The sequence below is a fragment of the Epinephelus fuscoguttatus genome, linkage group LG23 (genome assembly GCF_011397635.1).
Source record: "Epinephelus fuscoguttatus linkage group LG23, E.fuscoguttatus.final_Chr_v1".
NCBI lineage: Eukaryota > Metazoa > Chordata > Actinopteri > Perciformes > Serranidae > Epinephelus > Epinephelus fuscoguttatus.
This window is the reverse complement of record NC_064774.1, coordinates 8234847-8257522: the sequence shown is the minus strand read 5'-3', so window position 1 is coordinate 8257522 and position 22676 is coordinate 8234847. Positions and strand designations below refer to the sequence as shown.

The following is a 22676-nucleotide window of genomic DNA, read 5'->3' as shown; positions in this document are numbered from 1 at the left end:
ATAGGCAGAAAACTTCAGTCGCTGAAAATATATAGCAAAAATAGCAATTTTTCAAGGCTGTAGTTTTGCACTAAGTTAAGGACAAAAAGAACCTCCACAACATCCCCAACAGCCATGACGGCAATAACACACACTTCATTTCACTTCATCACCGTTTTTACTGTCAGCCTCAAAGGTCGTTAAGGGCTGCCTTTAACGAGCGAGCAAAATAAATACCCCCCTCTTCCTCCTTAACGAGACTAAATAAAAGTCCCCCCTAAACGGCCTGAAATCTTATTAGCACTGATGCTAATTTGTAATCATAACGTCCCACTGTTTGGGTAAAATCTCACCCTGCGTGAGCTGCTGTGTAAGTGTGATAAAGGCCACACACTTGAACACACACACACACACACACACACACACACACACAATAGAAGTCAAGCAATACCAGGCTGAACAAAGACAGGCATTGTTTTGTTGGGACTTTAAGGAGGGGGAACTGTGAGACAGGACAAAGTTACAGCTCCCACACTGCACAAAACACACACACACACACACACATACAGTAATGGAGGTGCCCGGGCATGATGTGTGCAGAAAAACATGAAAAACAGGGCGTTTTTGGTTTCTTTTGTCTCCTTGACCTGTTTAACTTCCTGTCCCGCACAGGAAATGGACAACAGTTTGAGTGTTAGATGTCAGGAGCCTCTCCTTGAGATTTAGGGACCGTCTGTATGAGTGTGTGTGTGTGTGTGTGTGTGTGTGTGTGTGTGTGAATGACATCCGTCAGAGACCTTGAAGACGTGTGAGGGTGCCTGTGTTTTTCACACTTACTGTTCTTCACACTGTCGAAGTCGTTTCCTTTAAAAGTCCCTTCAGAATAAGTCTGGACGTCCGTTCTTTTACTCTCACGCTCCTCTTCCTCCTCAAGCTCGGCTCTCCGCCCTCGTAACTTTTTGGTAGGTTGTTTGAACTCCCCGTGAAGGCCAGGACATCTTAGGATACAGAAGGACAGGGAATTAAGGAAAAAGGTATCTTGGGAAAATTCAGGAATGTGTTTTGACAGTTTTCCTGAGTTTTCAAAGGATAGAGGACATTTTTTGGCAAAACATGAAAATGTGCACTATACAAGGGAACGGGAGACATTAATTTATAATGTTTAAATATATTTACAATCAACTCTAAAGAGCCACATTCAGTTCTCACCTGAGGCAAAAAGTCTGTGACTTTTATTTTGAGTTATTTTAATGACAATGAATGAAACACTGTTGTTGGAATGCACAATCATATTGGCAGGAAAAGGCTTTAGTTTGGGCCAGAAATAAAAATTTCTACCAATATCACACTTCAATTATTTGTAATTTTTATATTTCATATTTTACTGAGTCATGTCCTTACAATGTTGATTATCCACAATCCTGCACCACAGGAAGGACAGACATGCTACTAAGGTCTACGGTCTGAGATGCAGTTTCGGGACATGTTGAAAGTTGGCACCGTCCACCAGCATCAGCCTCTGACAGGTCGGGACATGGAGAAGCACACAATTTTCAATTAAAAAGTCAAAAAGTCCTGTTAGGGGGAAAAAAAAGAGCTGCGCAGACTGGTGTCACTGGTGAACAGCGCACCGGACAGACAGAAGTGGTCGAAAGCGTGGCTTCGCTTCACCAAAAAAGACTCTAACAGCGCAACGTGCAATTTATGCAGCACCGTAACTACATGCAAGGGCGGAAACACCACCAACTAGGCCTGAATGATAGTATATTCTACGTGCTGCTTTCACGAGCAAGCTTGAAAATAGAAGAGATGCAGATTTTTCTGGCATGAGTCGCAAGCAAATGGTCGCTGTATTCAACAAAAAACACGACTTTGCGTGTGTTATGACTTCTCTCAGCCACTGTAGACATCTCTCCCTTGACCAAACGAGACCTTACAGCCACGTTTCATGTACTTACCCATTTGTAGTGCTAAATATGAATTCTCTAAGCATTGGAATAATAACTGTCGCGGGAACCTGTGCAACAAGGGCTTTGGGTCCAAACTCGCTTCTTCTTCTTTGGGGTTTATTGGAGATTTGCAAACACGGTGCACTACAGCCACCAATTTTTCAGGTGTGGTTTGAATTAGGGATGTCCCACTCACATTTTCCGATACCGAGTCCTTTATTTTGAAACCGAGTCCGATCCGATACTTTGCAAAGCATTAAGAAAGAAAAAAAAAAAAAGAATGCATCCAAGTTGTCCCATAAGGTTTGTTTTTTATTTAAACAGTATCCAAAAAGCTTATCGGTGGTTCAGCAGCACAAAATTTAAACAAATTCAACATCTTGTTCTTGTCTTCAACAAACAAAACAGGCCTATATCTTTATACATTGGAAAGCAGAGGCAACAATGAACAACATGGATGAAAAACCTGGTCATTTTTGTTGTTTTGATTCCTCCGATCTTTAATTACCAATTTTTGTAAAAATAACGTGATCGGAGGATCGGATCAGGACATCCCTAGTTTGTATTTTGACGGGACAGCAGCGGCCACTGCGCGACACGTATGTTCAGTTGCAGTGTGCTGCCACTACGCTTGTGGACTGCTTCGTGACCACTTCACCAATGCATCGCTTGCGGTGTAAATGAGGCCTAGCACCATGCGAAAATTCGCACCGCATTTGATGTGAACACAACATTAGTCTTTCATATTATGCTCGCCCTAAATTTGTATTTTGTTACAACCTTCCCATGTAGGAGAGATGTTTTTATGCACCATAATTTGCCTGTGTCGGGGCCGTATTAATGTGCACAATGGAAGGTCCGTAATAAATGGTAGTAATGGAAGGTTTAACCCCCTTCTCCATATCCAACAGATTTCATACAGTCTCTACCTTCACTTATGAATTAAACTGGTTGCTCCAAGTCAGTGGTTTTTAAATATTTCCTATCTTATGACCTCCTAAAGTGGAGTAATGGCTACATATGACTCCATATCACACTGTCTAAAAACTGATTTTATCTTCTCAGACTGTCTTAAATGAATACTTTTGGAGCCCTTTTTTAAGCCCAAAATATATACATATCTTATTGTATTACCTTGTGAGCCCTGCAGGTTGAAGACCAGGACAATAACTGCAAAATAAATTGACAGGAAACTGCTTGAAACTGAACTGAGCTGGCTGGACAAGCACAGGTGCTTCAGGTAAAATAAAAAACAGTGTGATCAACAGCGACACAAAAACACATAGATGATCAGTTTCTCCACAACTGATTTACAAATGTGTGTGAGTGCATGAGACACCTACATTTGATGCGGAAGGTGGTTTCAGCTCTGAAACTGGGCAGGAGAACCACTTCCTGGTTTGAAGGCACATGACGAGGAACCAATGAGGCCTCATCTCCGCCAGTGAGTTGGTATCTGACTCTAAAACAGAGATACAGATTCTTATATTTGTACTTGGCTTGTTCCAATGATTAGTGACCAACAAATGAACTTCTCAACCTTAATTAAACTAATTAGTGATTCACTAGACTGTGACAGTGTCAAACCATCTGATCTTTCATCATGAGACATTCTCTACCCATCACACCACCCCGCCAGCTGCTCATACCAGAGGAGTCCCAGATGAACCAAAGGATGGGGTAAAGAGCAGACCACCCTCTGTCTCTCCTACCTGAGCTCTGGAAGACGTCACAGCGCAGCTACACACAGGGTGACTAAACACCTCAACAATTTGGTGATTAGCATCTTGTTAAATTATATTGCTTTTTCCACTGAGCTGTTCAAACTGCATTCCTCACTGCTAGTTAACACAGCGACTAATGAGAGGAGCATGGCGTGTAAAATGAGTTTACAGCCGTGTGTTGGTGGTATATGGACTACAGACAACAAATAACTGCAGAGACGCACTGACAGTCACACCGAGGCACTCAAGAATAACTGTTGACAACCCTTACAGTAAATGTAGAATAGATACATAGGTATTTACCCAAGTAGCTGTTTTTACCAAAAAATTGCAGAGATTCTTGCTGAGAAACTGCTACCACCCGTGGGGTTTTTCACCAAGACATTGCTGCATATCATGCAGTATGGTGCCACAAAACAGCATTGCTTTTTACATACACATCACTGCGTTTCCTGCTGGGATAGTGCCATAAAAAGCTGTTGTTTTTACCTAAACATCGCTGCATGTCCTGCCACAACAGTGCCATTAAAAGTGATTGTTTCTTAACTGAGACATTGCTGTGTTTCGTGCTGGGATAGGGCCATAGCAAGTGGTTGTCTTCACCAAAACATCACTGCTTTTCCTGTTTGGAAACTGACGCAAAAGGCACCTTTTTTAAAATTGACATCGCTGCGTTTCCTGCCATATAATATAATGAAAAGCGGTTGTTTTTACCAAGACATCGCTGCGTTTCCTGCTGGCATAATACCATGAAAAGCTGTCGATTTAACTGAGACATCTCTGCGTTTCCTGCCAGTATAATACCATGAAAAGCGGTTGTTTTTACTGAGACGTCGCTGCGTTTCCTGCCAGGATAATACCATGAAAAGCGGTTGTTTTTACCGAGACATCTCTGCGTTTCCTGCCATATAATAAAATGAAAAGTGGTTGTTTTTACTGAGACATCGCTGCGTTTCCTGCCAGGATAATACCAGGAAAAGCGGTTGTTTTTACCAAGACATCTCTGCCTTTCCTGCCAGGATAATACCTTGAAAAGCGGTTGTTTTTACCGAGACATCGCTGCGTTTCCTGCCAGGATAATACCATGAAAAGCGGTTGTTTTTACCGAGACGTCTCTGCGTTTCCTGCCATATAATAAAATGAAAAGCGGTTGTTTTTACCAAGACATCGCTGCGTTTCCTGCCAGGATAATACCATGAAAAGCGGTTGTTTTTACCGAGACGTCTCTGCGTTTCCTGCCATATAATAAAATGAAAAGCGGTTGTTTTTACCAAGACATCTCTGCGTTTCCTGCCAGGATAATACCTTGAAAAGCGGTTGTTTTTACCGAGACATCTCTGCGTTTCCTGCCAGGATAATACCATGAAAAGCGGTTGTTTTTACCGAGACATCTCTGCGTTTCCTGCCATATAATAAAATGAAAAGCGGTTGTTTTTACTGAGACGTCGCTGCGTTTCCTGCCATATAATAAAATGAAAAGCGGTTGTTTTTACCAAGACATCTCTGCGTTTCCTGCCAGGATAATACCATGAAAAGCGGTTGTTTTTACTGAGACATCTCTGCGTTTCCTGCCATATAATAAAATGAAAAGCGGTTGTTTTTACTGAGACGTCGCTGCGTTTCCTGCCAGGATAATACCATGAAAAGCGGTTGTTTTTACCGAGACATCTCTGCGTTTCCTGCCAGGATAATACCATGAAAAGCGGTTGTTTTTACCGAGACATCGCTGCGTTTCCTGCCAGGATAATACCATGAAAAGCGGTTGTTTTTACCGAGACATCTCTGCGTTTCCTGCCATATAATAAAATGAAAAGTGGTTGTTTTTACTGAGACATCGCTGCGTTTCCTGCCAGGATAATACCTTGAAAAGCGGTTGTTTTTACCGAGACATCTCTGCGTTTCCTGCCATATAATAAAATGAAAAGTGGTTGTTTTTACTGAGACGTCACTGCGTTTCCTGCCAGGATAATACCATGAAAAGTGGTTGTTTTTACCAAGACGTCGCTGCGTTTCCTGCCAGGATAATACCTTGAAAAGCGGTTGTTTTTACCGAGACATCGCTGCGTTTCCTGCCAGGATAATACCATGAAAAGCGGTTGTTTTTACCGAGACATCTCTGCGTTTCCTGCCAGGATAATACCTTGAAAAGCGGTTGTTTTTACCGAGACATCGCTGCGTTTCCTGCCAGGATAATACCATGAAAAGCGGTTGTTTTTACCGAGACATCTCTGCGTTTCCTGCCAGGATAATACCATGAAAAGCGGTTGTTTTTACCGAGACATCTCTGCGTTTCCTGCCAGGATAATACCATGAAAAGCGGTTGTTTTTACCGAGACATCTCTGCGTTTCCTGCCAGGATAATACCATGAAAAGCGGTTGTTTTTACCGAGACATCGCTGCGTTTCCTGCCAGGATAATACCATGAAAAGCGGTTGTTTTTACCGAGACATCGCTGCGTTTCCTGCCAGGATAATACCATGAAAAGCGGTTGTTTTTACCGAGACATCGCTGCGTTTCCTGCCAGGATAATACCATGAAAAGCGGTTGTTTTTACCAAGACATCGCTGCATTTCCTGCCAGGATAATACCATGAAAAGCGGTTGTTTTTACCGAGACATCGCTGCGTTTCCTGCCAGTATAATACCATGAAAAGCGGTTGTTTTTACCGAGGCATCGCTGCGTTTCCTGCCAGGATAATACCATGAAAAGCGGTTGTTTTTACCGAGACATCTCTGCATTTCCTGCCAGTATAATACCATGAAAAGCGGTTGTTTTTACCAAGACATCGCTGCATTTCCTGCCAGGATAATACCATGAAAAGCGGTTGTTTTTACCGAGGCATCTCTGCATTTCCTGCCAGTATAATACCATGAAAAGCGGTTGTTTTTACCAAGACATCGCTGCATTTCCTGCCAGGATAATACCATGACAAGCGGTTGTTTTTACCGGGACGTCGCTGCGTTTCCTGCCATATAATAAAATGAAAAGCGGTTGTTTTTACCGAGACATCTCTGCATTTCCTGCCAGGATAATACCATGAAAAGCAGTTGTTTTTACTGAGACATCACTGTGTTTCCTGCTGGGATTGTGCTCCCAAAACAGGGTATTTTAAGCCAAAACATGATCTTTTCCTAAACATAACCAAATGGTTTCTGTGCTAAAATCAAACCCCACGTCGACAAAGCCTTTCTACAATGTTAAGTTTCAACATATCGGCTACTTAATAATGTGCAAACGTAACAGATCTGAGGTTTGCAGATAAGTACGCATATAAGTACATATTTTTATAGCGACCTGGTTGTCAGCACTCAGTTTATCACACACCTGTAGACACCCATGATTTATTTTAGAAAATGTCGTTTGTAGTGTACGTTTACAACAATTGCAGCGCAGTAAATGAACTATACTAACCTCTGAGATGTAGTGGAGTGGTAGCGTAACATGGAAAGTAACTTGAACTTGTACTTGAGTACAGTACTCGAGTACTTAGCGACACCCAAACACAGCCTCACAGCATAAACACGCGAGTGTAACAGCGGCTATCTTAAATACCAACAATCATCGTGACCGCAGCTAGCTTAATGCTACACATTAGCCCGAAACTTTTAAACACCGAAACAAAACATGTACATTTTCCTCAAACTAAACATCGGCAACGTGGGAGAAACAAGTTCACAGTGTTTTGTGGGCGGGAGTTAAACAGGTGAGGGAAGAAGCAGCGACACACCTGTAACCGTCGCCGTCACTCGTTTGGATTGACGAGAGGAGCGCGAGCCTCCAACTGGCGCCTCAAGGCATTACTAACAGATCGATGCACAGACGGATCTGTATCATCTACCTGCCCTGGATGCATTGTCTGTTCAGTGACTACAACTAATAGATGACTAGTCCATACCCACTGAGTGCACAGCTGCCCACGTACAGTTTCACATGGTGTGTGTTTGGGATACAGGTCATAGGAAATTGCAGATTAAATAGTCAGCTGAACCCATTAAGAAGAGCAATGTATTCAGACAGAGTTTTAGTACGATTGCTTTATTGAAAGTACAGTAGCACCATTGCCAATAGTGGGATAGTTAGTGGGCTAAAACTGTACATTAGTAGTTGAGGTAGCACGTTGAAAGGCAGATAGTTAAAGTGTTTATATGTTGTATTGACTTAAAAGTGGGGCGCACTGGTAGTTCACGTGGGAAAGGTGCAGATAGCCCTAGTTGCAGCAGTTGGGGTTGGAATCTGGCCTTCGTTCTTTGCTGCATGTCTTCCTTGCTCTCTCTCTTTCCCATCTCTCCTGTCATGCTTCACTGTCCTGTCAATTATAGGCAAAGTTTCATGTCTCTACGACATACGGGGCATGAGATATGCCCATTCAAAGTTTGCAATTTCAATGGGTTGCTATAGCGCCCCCCTTTGGCCAACTGATGTAATATTACTTCATTGGCATCCTCCCATGACCCTCTACCACGGTGCCAAATTTCACATGGATTGACCAAGTCAGTGAGGAGAAAAACGTGGAACAGACACACACACAGACAGAGTTTTCGTCATTATATAGTAAGATATAGAACTATATTACACATTGTGTTATTAATTTAACTGTCAAAAAAAACCAAATAAAGCCCAGTTCAGACCAAAGATTTGCCAAGACCAACTTGCCCTTCTGCAACGTTCTAAAAACTTGCTGGTTCACACCAATGCAACTGGATGACATGGTGTATCATCTCTATGCAACAACTCTCTGTACTTCTGTAGTGATGAAACAGGTAAAAACAGAAACAAAATTAACATCAGAGGGACTGTATTCATAATCAGTGCGCCACAATAATTGACCAGCTTGCAGAGTTGCAGGTGACATCATCAGCCAGCTTGAGCCGAGCTCAGACGACCAGTTCACACCACTGCAACTTTTCTCTGCAACGTTCTGAAACAGTTTCGCCTCGTCGTGAATCTTTGGTTTGAACTGGGCTTAAGGATCTACAGACAATAGCCTTGCTTTTCCCAGCAGTTGCGAGCAACTTTCAGGAGTATTTTCACGGTGTTATTGCTATTTAAATGAAAGACTTGAATACTTCCTCCTCCACTGGCTGGATCTACCCACAACACAGAGCTGTTTATTTTCCTTAATTTCATCATTAAAAAAAATATGTAAACGTGAGTTAGAAGCCAAACAGTGAAGATCAGCGCTCAATGACAGACGGCTCAGTCCAGTCAGAGGGGATTTGCGCTGTGGATGGCCTCAGAGGTGTCAGTGCGAGCTGTTAACGCACATCTGTACACATGTGAGTGTTTGCACGCTGATATCATATGTCTGCATATGTGTGAGAGAGAGTTTGTAAGCTGATATCACCGGCCTGAACTCTGGCAGCATGAGGGATAGACTCACAGGTACAGATGGGGCTACTGTGGTTTTACTCGCTGCCAGTGTTTGATGTTACAGCCCTCCTCGCCGCTACATGTGTGTGTGTGTTTGAGGTGATAATGAAACAACTTGAATCCTGTTTGCCAGCCTCCCCTCGGGTCATTTTCCATCACGTCTGGTGAACGAGGTTGCACTTTGACCCCTCCATGTTCAAAGCTGTCCTAAACGCACGCACGCACGGTCGGAGAATGCACCTATAAACAAAATATTTTTCAGAGGAACTGCTTTTGTTTCATCGCTGAGTATGTATGATTAACATAGCAGTGAGGTGAAGCAACAGCTGGAGGAGGGAGAGGAGGGCTGATGATGGAGAGGTGGATGTGACTGAAGGATTGGGTGGAAGAGGAAGGAAGAAAAAACTTGAGTGAAGCTGATTCTACTGATGTGGTCTCACGTTAAAGGAGAAGTTCCCCAAAAACAATATAAACTGGATATAGTACTCACCTCCCGAGGCTCTTAAAGGTCACAGAAAAGTTCCCTGTTGGATGGCATTGATGTTTGGTCATGGACTTTCCACTTCCACATACGATGTGCAAGGTACCCTGAGTGCGTTGATTGTTGACGTTCTGGGACGCCGTGTCAAGTTCAGCCTGTTGCAGGCATTGTCTTCTTACAAAATACACTTCTGTTTTCACAGGAAATTTAACGTTTACATGCAGTCTCTTTCAAAATAGACGCACTACGTCGGTTCAACACTGCGAATTGACGTTATTTTTCCTTCAACAACAAACGCATGTGGTTACATTTAGGAAAAAAGAACAGGGTTTGGCTTTAGAATGTTACGGGAAGTGAACGCCGCTCTCCCGGGTGAATGTCGGTGTTTGTTGAACCCATCCACCACCCCTCCGTACCCAGCCTACTTGGACTTCTGCCACCTTAACCTTCATTCTTGTCCCACCATGTTTTCTCCTGATGCCGCCGGCGTCGATAAACTTTAACGGCAACCAGTGTCTGACACCAAAAGTCACTACCCAAGCACCGGATTGAAAAGATTTTTAAATGAGACTGGGATGCTGACTGGCATTGATGGAAATACTACACCCGTGTGAATGGTCTAATTTTAGCCCCTTAACCAGTGGGATGCAGTGACGCACCATGACAAAATACCGTCTGCCTCAAACATCGATCCAAATTAATTGTACCCACGATAATTTTGGTGGAAAAAGGGTATTTGACAGAGTTCAACTGAACGACAGTAAAAAGCTAATCAATGGTCAAAGAACTTTCTGAAAATCACGGTGTGCCGGTGTCGGACGGTGGGTCGCTGCTGCGCATCGATTATGAATACAGTCCATCGGATGCTAATTTTGTTCTTGTTGGTCGCAGTTTCATCACCACTACAAATGCAGCTGTAGCCTGTATCTCACTATCACTATCCTCATTCATATTTTAAGAAGCTACAAATTATATTCAGCCACAAGATATGTCTGAAAAGCTGCAAATCAGAGCTGAAGTGCAGAGAGTTGTTGCATAGTGATGATACACCACCTGGGCTTAAAATGACACACATTGCAAACGACACAGTTCCTGATGACTCGCATTTTATATTTCTTGAGATCATATTCCACCCATGCAACAAGGTCCTAACAAGTTGGAATAAGCCGACACGTTCTTGTCTCAAGCAGTCACATGGCCTCTCATATCTGTAGCCCCTTTTCCACCACAGGAACTTTTCTCATCTACACGGGTTTTTGAAAAACCTCCAAAATTACCTGGGGAAAAACTTTCCCTCAACCCCAAACTTGTCCTGAAAAAAGTCAGGGGGGTAGGACTTTTCAGATTCCACGGAATTCTTGAGGGGCGGGGCTGTGTGCTGAAAAACGCTGATTGGTGTAACGCACACTTGTAGTGTTCCGCACTTCCCGTGCCAGAGTGTCTGCAAACTTTATTTAGTTTCTACAAGCTTAACTTCTTTTGTGTTTTGATCATTTGGAAATTATAGGGCACAAATTCGTGAAAAGCTGAAGAAACTTAAGCAAGATTATAAGAAGCCCCCATACGTCATCAGCCTGATTTATATAACTTTGAGGTGCTGTGGAAGCACAAACCACTCAGATTACCAGGAATTCTTTTACCCAGGTAAATAAATTCCTGGAAATAAAAGTTCCTGGAAATGTTGGTGGAAAAGGAGCTTATGTGTCACACGCTAGGTATCCCCCTGCATCTGCTACTGATGTCCCGGGATGCAGCAATCAATGTCAGGACGTCAACAAAAGTACGTGGTTAGGTTTAGAAAAACATGGTTTGACTCTACATTCATGCGAGAAACAAACACCTGGCTCCTGGGTGAAAGTCCGGGGTTTTTTGGATCCATCCACCACCCCTCCCCCCAGCCCCATAGGGACTTCACAGCTCCGTATATGAAGTTGTTCCTGGCAGCGTTTCAACCTGATGCTGTCCAGTGGTCATCATACCGCCACGACAGGTGCTGTCCAGCCGACTGGTGGCGTATCGTAACACCGCAAAGGGTTTTGTCCAGCCTTGTTAAAAACTGACACCACCCAGCAGTGTATCATCCTGGCATGAAAGGTGCCTTTTGCCGTCAGGTGTCTGAAGTTGAAATCACTGACGAAGTGGTACTGTGATCACCACAAAGACCCAGCAGCACCTCTACACCATTGTCTTCACATAAGCCTGCACACTGTATTCGTCGTCTTATGACAAACTGTGGTGTGTGTATGTTTCTCTCCATGACTCCATAGAAAGTCAGAAGTGTCCTTAAAGTAACTTTTATGTCTCTGGAAGTTTTATTTAGATTTACAAGGCAGCTGCAAAACAGCTTCTCAGATCAGAATCCATCCAATCCTAGAGAGAGAAAAACAGCTCTCAGCTGTGGGGTGAACGCAGCCAAGGAATACAACACGAGTCATTTGTATGACAGAGGAAGTGATAAGAAGCGACACTACTGGAGGAGTTAAAACACAGGGAGGAGGAGAGGGAGGTCAGGGCAGGGTGAGGAGCAGGAAGACAGCGAAGGTCAAAGAAAATGAGAGAGTGAGATGGAGGAGACAGACCACCGCCACAGCCCACCCACACTGCACACACACACACACACACACTCTGTGGTCAGAGGTTCACCTGCAGTTCACGTTGACCATAACAACACCCCTGAGGAAGAGAGCGAGAGAGAGAACGTGAGACGGACAGGGAGAGGAAAAAGGGAGACAGAGGTTACGGGATGGGAGCGATGTGGTATCAGGAGGGATGGACGGGTGGAAGGAGGGAAGGAGCAGATGGAGGGAGGAAACGAGGGAGAGGTGGGAAAGCAAAGTTATAATTTAGAGTTGTGGGAGCTCAAGAGACGAATCGGTCAAAGTGGGGTTTCAGTCAAACTTCTGTCGACACTGCAGGTTCGCGCCAAGGTCACTGAGCCTAACACACGCATGCACGTACTAACATTTTAATCCTTACTGTAACACACACACACACACACACACACACACACACACACACACACAGATGGGCTGCATCAGTTTAGGTGTGTCTTGACCAAAAACCGTGACCATCAAAACCAAAATGACTGATCATAGCACCAACTTAAATAATTTGATGTAACCTTGGAGAAGGTAATTGACCTCTAAAATAATAATATAACCTAACTCACAGTTCTTACTGGGAATGCAAGCTTCTGATTGGCTGGAGAGTGTGCCTTATTTTCAGATAACCACACATGTTTAAGACCTGCTCTCTTTGTACGTTTCACATGTATCATATCAACATTTCTAAAGTGACGTAGCTCAGATGAAATGTATCTGAGCTGACTTTCTCATCAGAAGGTGGAGAGGATGGTGGATGGCGTGACACCTCAGCAAGATGGCTGCCAACCACTGACATTTCCAGCTGGGCTTTCTGCAACAAAACCTGGTATTTTTTAACAAGACACCAGTACATTTCCAACTGTTCGTAAGGACAAAAACGGGAAATTCTCACTGAGACGTTGAAACATTTCCTGTTTGAAGTGACAAAACCAGGTATTTTTTAACACTACGTAGGGACATTTCAAGCCGTATTTGTGGCAACAAAAACTGGGTATTTTTTTACGCTACGTAGGGACATTTCAAGCCGTATTTGTGGCAACAAAACTGGGTATTTATTAACGAGATGTGACATTTCCAGCCAAGTTTGCCGCAACAAAACCTTGAATTTTTTACAGACATTTTCAGCAGTGTTTGTGGCAACCAATTGGTTATTTCTGAAATGATGGGACATTTCTTGTGTTTGAAGTGACAAAACCAGGTATTTTAATGCTATGTTGGAACATTTTGAGCTGTGTTTGTGGCAACAAAACTAGGTATTTTTAAACAAGACGCTGGGACATTTCCAGCTGTGTTTGTAGCTACAAAACCGGATAATGTTTAATGAGATGTCAGGATATATCCAGCTGAGTTGGTGCGGACAAAATTGGGTATAGCTTACAAGATGTCAGGACAGTTTCAGCTGCATTAGTTGCGACAAAACCGGGTATTTTTCAACAGGATGTTGGGACATTTTCAGAAGTGCTAGTTGCAAGAAAAGTAGATATTTTTTTAGTGAGATGTTGAGGACATTTCGATTTATGTTCTTAGGTACAAAACTGGATATTGTTAAATGAGATGTAAGGATATATCCAGCCAAGTTTGGGTATTTTGGGTATTTTTTACAAGACAGGAAAGTTTCAGCTGCATTTGTTGCAACAAAACTGGGCATTTTTTTAATGGGATTTCGGGATATTTCTAGCTGTGACTGTTGTGAAAAAACTGGGTATTTTTCAACACCACATTGGATCATTTCAAGCCGTATTTGTGGCAACAATACTGGGCTTTTGTTAAGGAGATGGCAAGAAATTTCCAGCCGTATTTGCTGCAACATGACTGGGTGTATTTTAATAAAACGTCAGGACATTTCCAGCTGTGTTTGTTGCATAAAAAACAGGTATTTTTAGCCGAAGCATGATGTTTTGCTAACTTTAACCAAGTGTTTTTTGGCCTAAACCTAACCACATGTTTAATATAGAAGAAAAAAACAAACAAAAAACAAAACAAAAAAACAAAACACTTAAAAATACAGATTAACGATGCTTATATAGCTGGTATGTTGCCATGGTATAACCAGAACAAACATGAAGAAACTGCAAAGTTTGAACTCAACACAGAGGCAAGGTAATACACAATATGCACATTTTTTCTGTGACATAAAGAAACACACCATGCGCTGATCAGAAATGCAGTTTATTGATAATACTGACACAATGCAATGCACACGGTATTGCTTTTTTGCAGATATGAAGTCAAATACATGTCATGTTTTGGAATACATTCAGTCTGTTTCTCCCAGAAACATTAAAATATCATCAATACTGTCGGCCACCTTTTACCACAACAACAGCAACAACAACAACAACTTAAGAGACTGTCACGGTGCTGTTCATGTAAAAACACTCATTCAACTCCAAAGCAGTTTTTGTTTCCAGTTCCTGTACGTGTTATTGTTTAGTGCAGTTTTACGGCAGAGGGATGCTTGTGTTGTCGTGTACATCCAGAGAGGAAAGCTTTTTGTTGCAGCAGCAGGAATCACAGTAACATCTGGCTTATGTCTTTGTTTCTGCTTTTATAGTTCAGTGCAAGTTATAGGGTTTAACAAAAAAAAAAAAAAAAAAAAAAAACGGCTTTAAGATTTGCAAACATGCATTTTTGCAAATGTAAAAACTTCATTTTGGAGATTTTATTTTTTTCATCCCCTGAAGAATAGTTTGACATTTTTTGAGATATGCCTATTCTGTGCAGACGTAATAAAATCCACCTACCAGCAGCTCTAAAGTCTTTATGCTAAGCTAAGCTAACGGGAAATGTAAAGACATTAAAGTGGTATCAATATTATATGTAATACTATGAAATAAAGTAAACATTCATTCATTCATCTTCTAACCGCTTCATCCTCTTGAGGGTCGCGGGGGGGCTGGAGCCTATCCCAGCTACATTGGGCGAGAGGCAGGGTTCACCCTGGACAGGTCGCCAGACTATCGCAGGGCTGACACATAGAGACAAACAATCATTCACGCTCACATTCACACCTATGGACAATTTAGAGTTATCAATTAACCTAGTCCCCAATCTGCATGTCTTTGGACTGTGGGAGGAAGCCGGAGTGCCCGGAGAGAACCCACGCTGCCACGGGGAGAACATGCAAACTCCGCACAGAAGGGCTCCCACGCCCGGGATCGAACCGGCAACCCTCTTGCTGTGAGGCGAGAGTGCCGTGCCGCCCCCTAAAGTAAACATATTTCCTAAAATGTCAAACTATGCCTTTAACGAGTCGTTTCAAGAATTCAAACTTCAAGAAAAAGAAAATCAAGTGTTGCTAATTTGCACAGAATAATCACACGTTAACGCTGGTCAAGCCCCGATCAGTGATGTCATAGCAGGTATTCTGACCTTGACAGCTAATGGAAAAATAATATAGCGACATCACAGATTGGGGTGTGGCCAGAGGTGAGAGTTAGCTAAAAGTTTCAACCCATCAGAGATCAGTTAAGCAGTTTAATTCAGTGCATTGCCACCAAAGAAAAACCAACTAATTTTAATTAAAAATTTCAGGTGAATGCTCATTTAGACAGCAGCAAGCATCATGAAGGCAACTGGAAGTCGTAGCTATTAAAAAAACAGCATTTTGGTTGTTTGCGATCTCTCTGCTGAGGTTAGTGTTACGTCAAGGCAGCAAAGCTAAAGGCTAAAGGCACGTTACATTTACTGACAGGGATAACATCGGGGCAAAACAGTGCTGAGTTCATGTTTACTTTGCGGTATGAAGGCATCTTGGAATAAAATAATAAAGAGCACTTTCACTGATAATGACAGGATTGTCAAATAAGGTTTCTCCATTTTCAGGCTTCGTGAGTTTACATCAGCAGGACGTTTAAAGCTCTTTCAAATATATAACTGCAGATACTTCAACACACTAACACAAGTCAATAAACTTGTCATCTGTTCAGGCAAACACCCAGACATAAATCTAGATACAATTTTCTCGTCCACGTCCTCACGGGTATCTCGTTGGCTTTCATTCAAGCGCAGCGTGCAAATTCTTGACCGAGCTGAACCATTTTGTGTCACTTTGTATCATCTAAAGTGAAGAAGAAGACACCTATTTTATTTTTTCTGCCTTGTATCTGAAGACGCATTTTCAGCAAGTGGTAAATTTCAGTCTTCACTCAAACTTCAAGGTTATTTCTTCATGTAAACAGCTTGAAGAATCACAAACTGAGCACAGCGTCAGTTCAGGCAGGACACGATGTCATGCTCAGCTCACATCCCAGCTACATCAGCTGATCTCAAACAGCCCAATCAACTGACGAGGGGAGTCAGCTGATAGATCACATGATTCCTTTCTATGCAACGACTTGGTGAATCTCATTCAGGGCGCCCTATTTAAACTGCTCTGGCTGCCTACTGTTGCTGCTTCCTCTGCAAGCTGCTTTGCAACCCACCTCCACCCCAGCTCCTCCTTTTCATGCTGTGTCTGACTTATCATTGATGCTGCTCTGTTCTGTTCCCGTGGGATCTTTGCTGCTGCACTCCCTACCTTAGGTTTTCCATGTATGCACATGGAAGGGCAGAGAGGTGTGCTCTCTCTGCCTTAGGTTTACTTTGTTTGCATGTGGAAGGGCAGACAGGTGTGCTCTCTCCACCTGCATCTTTCTGCGTAGGCGCATGGAAGGGCAGAAAGGAGTGCTCTCTCCGTATTAAGCTTTCTGCATAGGCCTGAGGAAAGGCAGAGGGGCCCCAGAACAGAGCCATACCGCCAAATATAATCCTGCAAATGAAAATAAAGTGTTCTTTGGCTAAAGTGGTCCTGACTGAAATCCCGTATTTTTGGCAGAGACGTGGCCTGAACCAAAGAACGCCAAGCAGAAAAACCCAACCATTCACCCAACAACAGCTAAATATCCTAAAGTACGAACACTAATAACAGTGATAGTAAAATAAAATCTATCAAATGCTTCAAACAACTTATTTCAAAACAGATTTTAGTGTCTCACAGCCAGCTTTGTTGTGTCTAACTGCCAGTGCCCACAGGATCCGGCTGCGTCATGTTCTGGTTGCGCTACTCAGCTCTGTCGCTGTTTGAGAGTTCAATGGAAGCACTTTAGGAGCGAAAAGAAGCATTTAAAATTTAGCATAGTTTCTACAAGCATAATTACACGTTTTTAGTGCAGTTAGATGATAACAGATGGTAACAGATGTAGTGGATGTCAAAGTCTTGCTTCTGAGACTTTCTTTTTCTTATGTTGTCTTAGGTTTTCTTAATTTGGATCTCTATCTTCATCCTTGTAATACGGGATTTATACTTCTGCATCAAATCAACGCTGTACCTAAGACGCAGGCTCTGCGCTGACGTAGAGACTACGCCGTCTCCTACACCGCAGCCTGACGTGCACCTCCCCAGAAATGTAACTACACGTCACGGTGACGCAGACCTCCTGTCTGTTTCTGTAAGCTGAAACCATTTCCCTCAGTGGAAACAAAGCTTTTATTAAGTCTTTATTAAGGCTAATTTATACAATGTAAAATGCCATAGGCTTGTGCTAATAATGTTAGCATGTTGTATTTGTTTGGAAAACGTGTTTAGTATAAGACAGTTGTTTTGTCGGTGAACCTTGTGAGTTGTAATGGAGCCAAATTTGTAATGTTACCTTTGTTAAATGTTGCTGCTAGCTGCTAGGCTAATTTATACAATGTAAAATGCCATAGGCTTGTACTAATAACGTTAGCATGTTGTATTTGGTTGGAAAATGTGTCCAGATAAAGACAAGTGTTTGTCTGTGAATGCTGCGAGTTAAGGCCAAACCACACCGGCGGCGTCATATGACGGCGGTGTCATTGACGAGAGTCAAGTGCCGCCCCCAACACACACAAAAAGCGTCGTGCTGCGGGGCGTCAACTGGATTTCTATTGCACACTCCAGTCTGCTAGGCCATGGTACTGGTTGCCAACCGCCAATTAGAACAAAAGACGAGGAAGAAGACGGGGCACAAGAAGAAAACACACAATGCAGGATGACCATGACAACTAGACAACAACGGTACGTTGCTTATTGTAGTTGTCTTTATGTTATTAATTAACTATGGGAGCTGGGAAGTACAAAATAGCGCTTTTTCAAGGGCGGCGATGCTGGAAAAATAGGACAATAGCGTAAAGTGCCGCAGCGCAGCACGTTGACGCACGTCGAGCCGCCGCCGGTGTGGGTTTGTAAATAGAAAATAATAGGGGCGGCTGTTTTGACACGCGTCATACGGTGCCGGTGTGTTTTGGCCTTTATAGTGAAGCTGATTTGTGTACTTGTGTTTGAAATTGTCTCTATTAAGCCATGTTTAATGTTTTGAATCAACTTAACTTCACAGCACTTCACAGAAACCTTTGCCGCCAACTAGTGTATTGGAGGTGTAACTGCAGAGTGACACAGACACACCACCCCACAAGTATAAATGCTCACAATGGCGTAGGCCCTGTGCGTAGGCTCTGCAGAATGGTAGAAGATTATCACAGCCGGATCCAGTAGGCAGTAAGAAATGCTTACATTCAAACAGGGAAGCCAAATGGTGCGTAGAAAATGAACATGATTCAAACTAGACCAATGTAGTGTCACTAAATCACTAGAATACAGTCAAGGCACTCCTGATTTAACTCAGGAGTGCCTTGATGCTTTTTAGTGTTCTGCCAATGAATAAAATGCACCTCAATGAGCTTTCCTTTCTTTCAGTCTTTGCATTTAGTTTGTTTCTAACCCATCTGAACTACACTGGCACTGACTGGTCTCTGCCCACCTCCAAGCAAACTGCCCAGTGGTTTCTCAGGAGCAGCACAGCGGTCTCAGCTCTGCAGGAAACAACTCACAATGCCTGACTTTATGGGCACAAGGAGACAAATGTTGACATCTGATAGCAAGCAAGTTGCTCGTGTTTGGAAAGCTGGGCCGAACGAACGGGATTCTGGAGTAAAAGTCTGGACCGGTGCTCAGATTCAATGTGCTGTTAAGTGATTTTCAAAGGTTAATTACTGTGATATATGCTGAGGTTAGCGGAGCTGGAGGTAAACCCTCTCTGACCTGGCCGGGACGACCAACTCGCTGTCCAATAAATGAGCTTGTGACTTTTGTTTACAAGGCCCGGTTGGCTCGTAATTGGCTGGTGTGAAACCCAAACGAACCAAACGGGACAAAGTCAACTTTTCCACTCCGGTGCGGACCAAAGCAAACTAACAAACGGACACGTGATCGCACCCAGCCTTTGGACTTTAGAGGGAACCACTGAGAAGATGCAGAATTAAACAAGAGAAGAAGAGAGTGGAGTTAAATATCTCTTTTGTTTGTGTTCAGTTTCAAAAAACACACTTATGAGCTCATAAACGTACTTCAGGAAATCCTGTAAGATCTTGGGCGGATTAGTCCCTCTCCTCTAACCTTTCCTGTTCGGACTTTGTGTGTGTCTTAGTGTGTGTGTGCATGTGTGTGTCGTCCTTATCTGCGCACATCCATCTGTCTAAAACAAACTTTCAAAGCTTAAACCACCGCCGAGATCAACAAGAGCAAATCCCTGACTTAACATGCTGAACCCTGAGAGTGCTGAAAGACTGGGCGCAAAGAGCAGAGGGAAGATGACGAGGGTGGAGGTGAAGGGGAGGAAAGAGGAGGCAGAAATGAATAAGGAGAAGCAAGAGAAGGAGGGAAGTAAGAGTAAAGGGAAGGAAAGAAGGAGGAAGAAAACTTTAGCCAGGACAAGGAAATTAGGTAGACTCAAAGGAAAAAGAAAGGAGGCGATGGAGGATGAAGAAGAGGAGAAGGAACACAGTGGAATGCAGGTGGACACAAAAAGGAGAAGGAAGAAGAGGAGGAGGAGGAGGAGGAGGAAAAAACAAGAAGAAAGATGGGGAGAAGAGGACGGCAGACAGAGTTTGAGCAAGAGGAGAAGAAGGGAAGTAAGAAAAGAATGACCGGAGAGAAGCAAAGGAAAAGGAGGAAACGAGGAAGGAGGACATGAGAGGACGACAAAGAGGATGAATAACACAATGACACGCAGGAGGATGCAAAAGGCAGAAGGGAGAAAAGGAGGATGAAGGTGAAGAGGAGGAAAAAATGGAGTATGAAGTGGAAACGGAGGGAGGAGAAGTTTTATGCAGTGGGAAAGAGAAATGGAGAAGGAGATGCAAAAACAGAGGGAGGAGAGTAGGAAAGGCATGAAGGGGAGGTGAAGAAGGAGGAAGATATAATTTTAAGCAGGACAAGGAAGTTGGGGAGACGCAAAGATAAAGGAGGAATGAAAAAGAGGAGGAACGGCAGAAGAAAGGAGGAGGATGAAAATGAAGGAGAGGAAAAACTGAGAAGGTGGCAGAGGAGGAGGAGGGAAAAAGGAGGATGGGAAGGAGAGGAGGTTAATGCAGGAGGTGAAAGAAGTGTAGGGAGAGATGGAGGGAAAGAAGAAAGGAATGAAGGGGGGAGGAGAAATAATTTAAAGCAGGACAAAGAAGTTAAGGAGACCGAAAGGGAAAGGAGGAAATGAAGAGGAGGAGAAAAAAAAGGGAAGATGGGAAGAAGATATAATAAGATAAAGGAGGACAGAAGAAAGGACGCAAGGGAGAAGAGGAGGAGAAAATGAGGGGGGTGAGGACAAAAAGGATGGAAGGAGGAACAGGGGGAGGTAGAAGACGAGGCGGGGGAGAAACAGAGGAAGAAGAGGAGGAAAATTAAGTGGCGGGAAAGCAAAGGAGGAGGAAATGAGGATAAAAGAAAGGAAAAGTGGAGAAGTGAGAGGATGGGGAGAAGAGGAGGAAGAACAATAGGAGTCAGGAAAGGAGGAGGAGGAGGCAATGAGGAGGAAGAGGAGAAGAAAAAATCTGAAGGGCTAAAAACAGGGATATGGTAAGGCTGATGAGAAGAGGAGGAGGAAGATAAAAGAAAGGAGGAAGAACAGGAGCGAAAGAAGAAGTAAGAAGACGCTGAGAAAAGAGGAGAAAGAACATAATGATATAAAGGAGGATGGAAGAAAGGAAGCAAAGGAGAAGAGGAGGAGGAGGCTAAAAAGGAAGTAAGGGAACAGGAAGGACGGAGGAAAAGGACATGGAAGGAGTCAAGACTTGGGAGAAGAGGAGGAAGAACATAATGAGGTGAAGGATGATGGAGGAGCAAAGGAGAGAGGAGGATAAAAAGGAAGATAAGGGAAGAAGAGGAGGAGGAACAGGAGGAAAACTAAGTGGAGGGAAAGCAAAGGAGGAGGAAATGAGGATGAAAAGGAAACGGGGAGGGGAAACAGGAAGGAAAGGAGACTGGGGAGAAGAAGAGGAAGAGCACAATGAGATAAAGGAGGATAGACGAAGGGTAGCAAAGGAGAAGAAGAGGAGGAGGTTTAAAAGGAAGGAGGGGAATGGGAAGGGAGGAAAAGGACATGGAGGGGCAGCAAAGTAGGAGGAAAAAAAGGTGAGGCTGAGGAGAAAGAGGAAAGGGAAGAAGAGAAGCAGGAAGTAATTTTACAGCGTGGAGGTTAAACATGTACATGTGAGGAGGTGATTGTGAACGCAGCTTGGATTTTTAAACGCTATATTTAAACTGGTAACTTCTGAGACAAAGCAGATAAGACAATAAAGCAGATAACATAAGATATCAAGTTGTACATTTAACGACTTTTCTGATTGCACTTGAAGGCAGCACATGTAGAAATGATGTCATACTGTACAGAGAATAGGATCACCATTGTTTTTAAGCTTCTTCTTCATAAACACTGAATCTTTAGACGATAAAAGTTTGACGGTTTGAAGCCGTTCAGTCACCGCTGCCTGACCTGACTGTGCCTCAGCGCCGCCGGGGGGGAAACAGCAGGTGGTGAAAAGATCAGGCAACAACATCACAATCTTTGATTCTGTTTTTTTTTCCTTTCTCCCGAACATGGCAACGTTTGGCGACAAGCTTTTATTCCCCTTCTTCTCAGCGTGAGGGCGGAGGAGGCGGAGGAGACGGAGGGACGACGAGGACGCGGGCGAAACATGCTGAGATCTGATGAGAACGTTCGGTACAGTAATGCGGCGTTTGTGATGAGAGGGGAGACGGTGAAGGCACAAATGGAAAACATACTCGCTCGTCGTGTCGGAGGTGTTTGTGAACCTCAGGCACTATTGCTAATCAGGTCTATCTGTACAAAAGAGAGTGTAAACTTATCTGGAACAGTCAGACGAAAGTTCACGAGTTCATCACTGCAGTTTTCGCTCCCAACTTTAGCAAGATGTTTTAAAGACTCGGGGAAAGGAAGAAGAATGGCATGAAAACGTGTTAAATTCAGCCTCATTTCACTTGTATAAACGTTGTTCTTCAGCTCGTTTTCTTTCTTCTGTTTATTCTCTCCACTTTCCTCGTCTCTCCTCTGTCGTCACTCTGCTGCCTTGGCCGGTCCGAAAGGTCCCACCATCTTCATGGCAGCGTAGTTCTGTAGGGCGAAAGTGGACGCACAAGGTTAATTTCTCTTTAATCAACTCTTGTTTGCTTTCTTCTTTTTCCCTCAAGGCCAACACAAAAGACAAATAAAAATGGATTTCAATTGTCCCTTTCTCTGCCTTTCTCCTTTTAATTTCTTCTGTCATTTCTTTATTA

The 22676-nt window shown here is 43.3% G+C and overlaps 1 protein-coding gene across 6 annotated transcripts in view; it reads right to left on the bottom strand.

Annotated features, from left to right (window-relative positions):
- Window positions 1-14685: 14685 nt before the first annotated feature.
- dysf (dysferlin, limb girdle muscular dystrophy 2B (autosomal recessive)) overlaps window positions 14686-22676 on the bottom strand; it is a 147164-nt gene continuing 139173 nt past the window's right edge. For all 6 annotated transcript variants that reach the window (XM_049569378.1, XM_049569374.1, XM_049569377.1 and 3 more), the window contains one exon: window positions 14686-22512. In XM_049569378.1, the coding sequence (XP_049425335.1) occupies window positions 22456-22512 (57 nt within the window). In that variant the 3' untranslated portion in view covers window positions 14686-22455. The remainder of the gene's footprint in view (window positions 22513-22676) is intronic.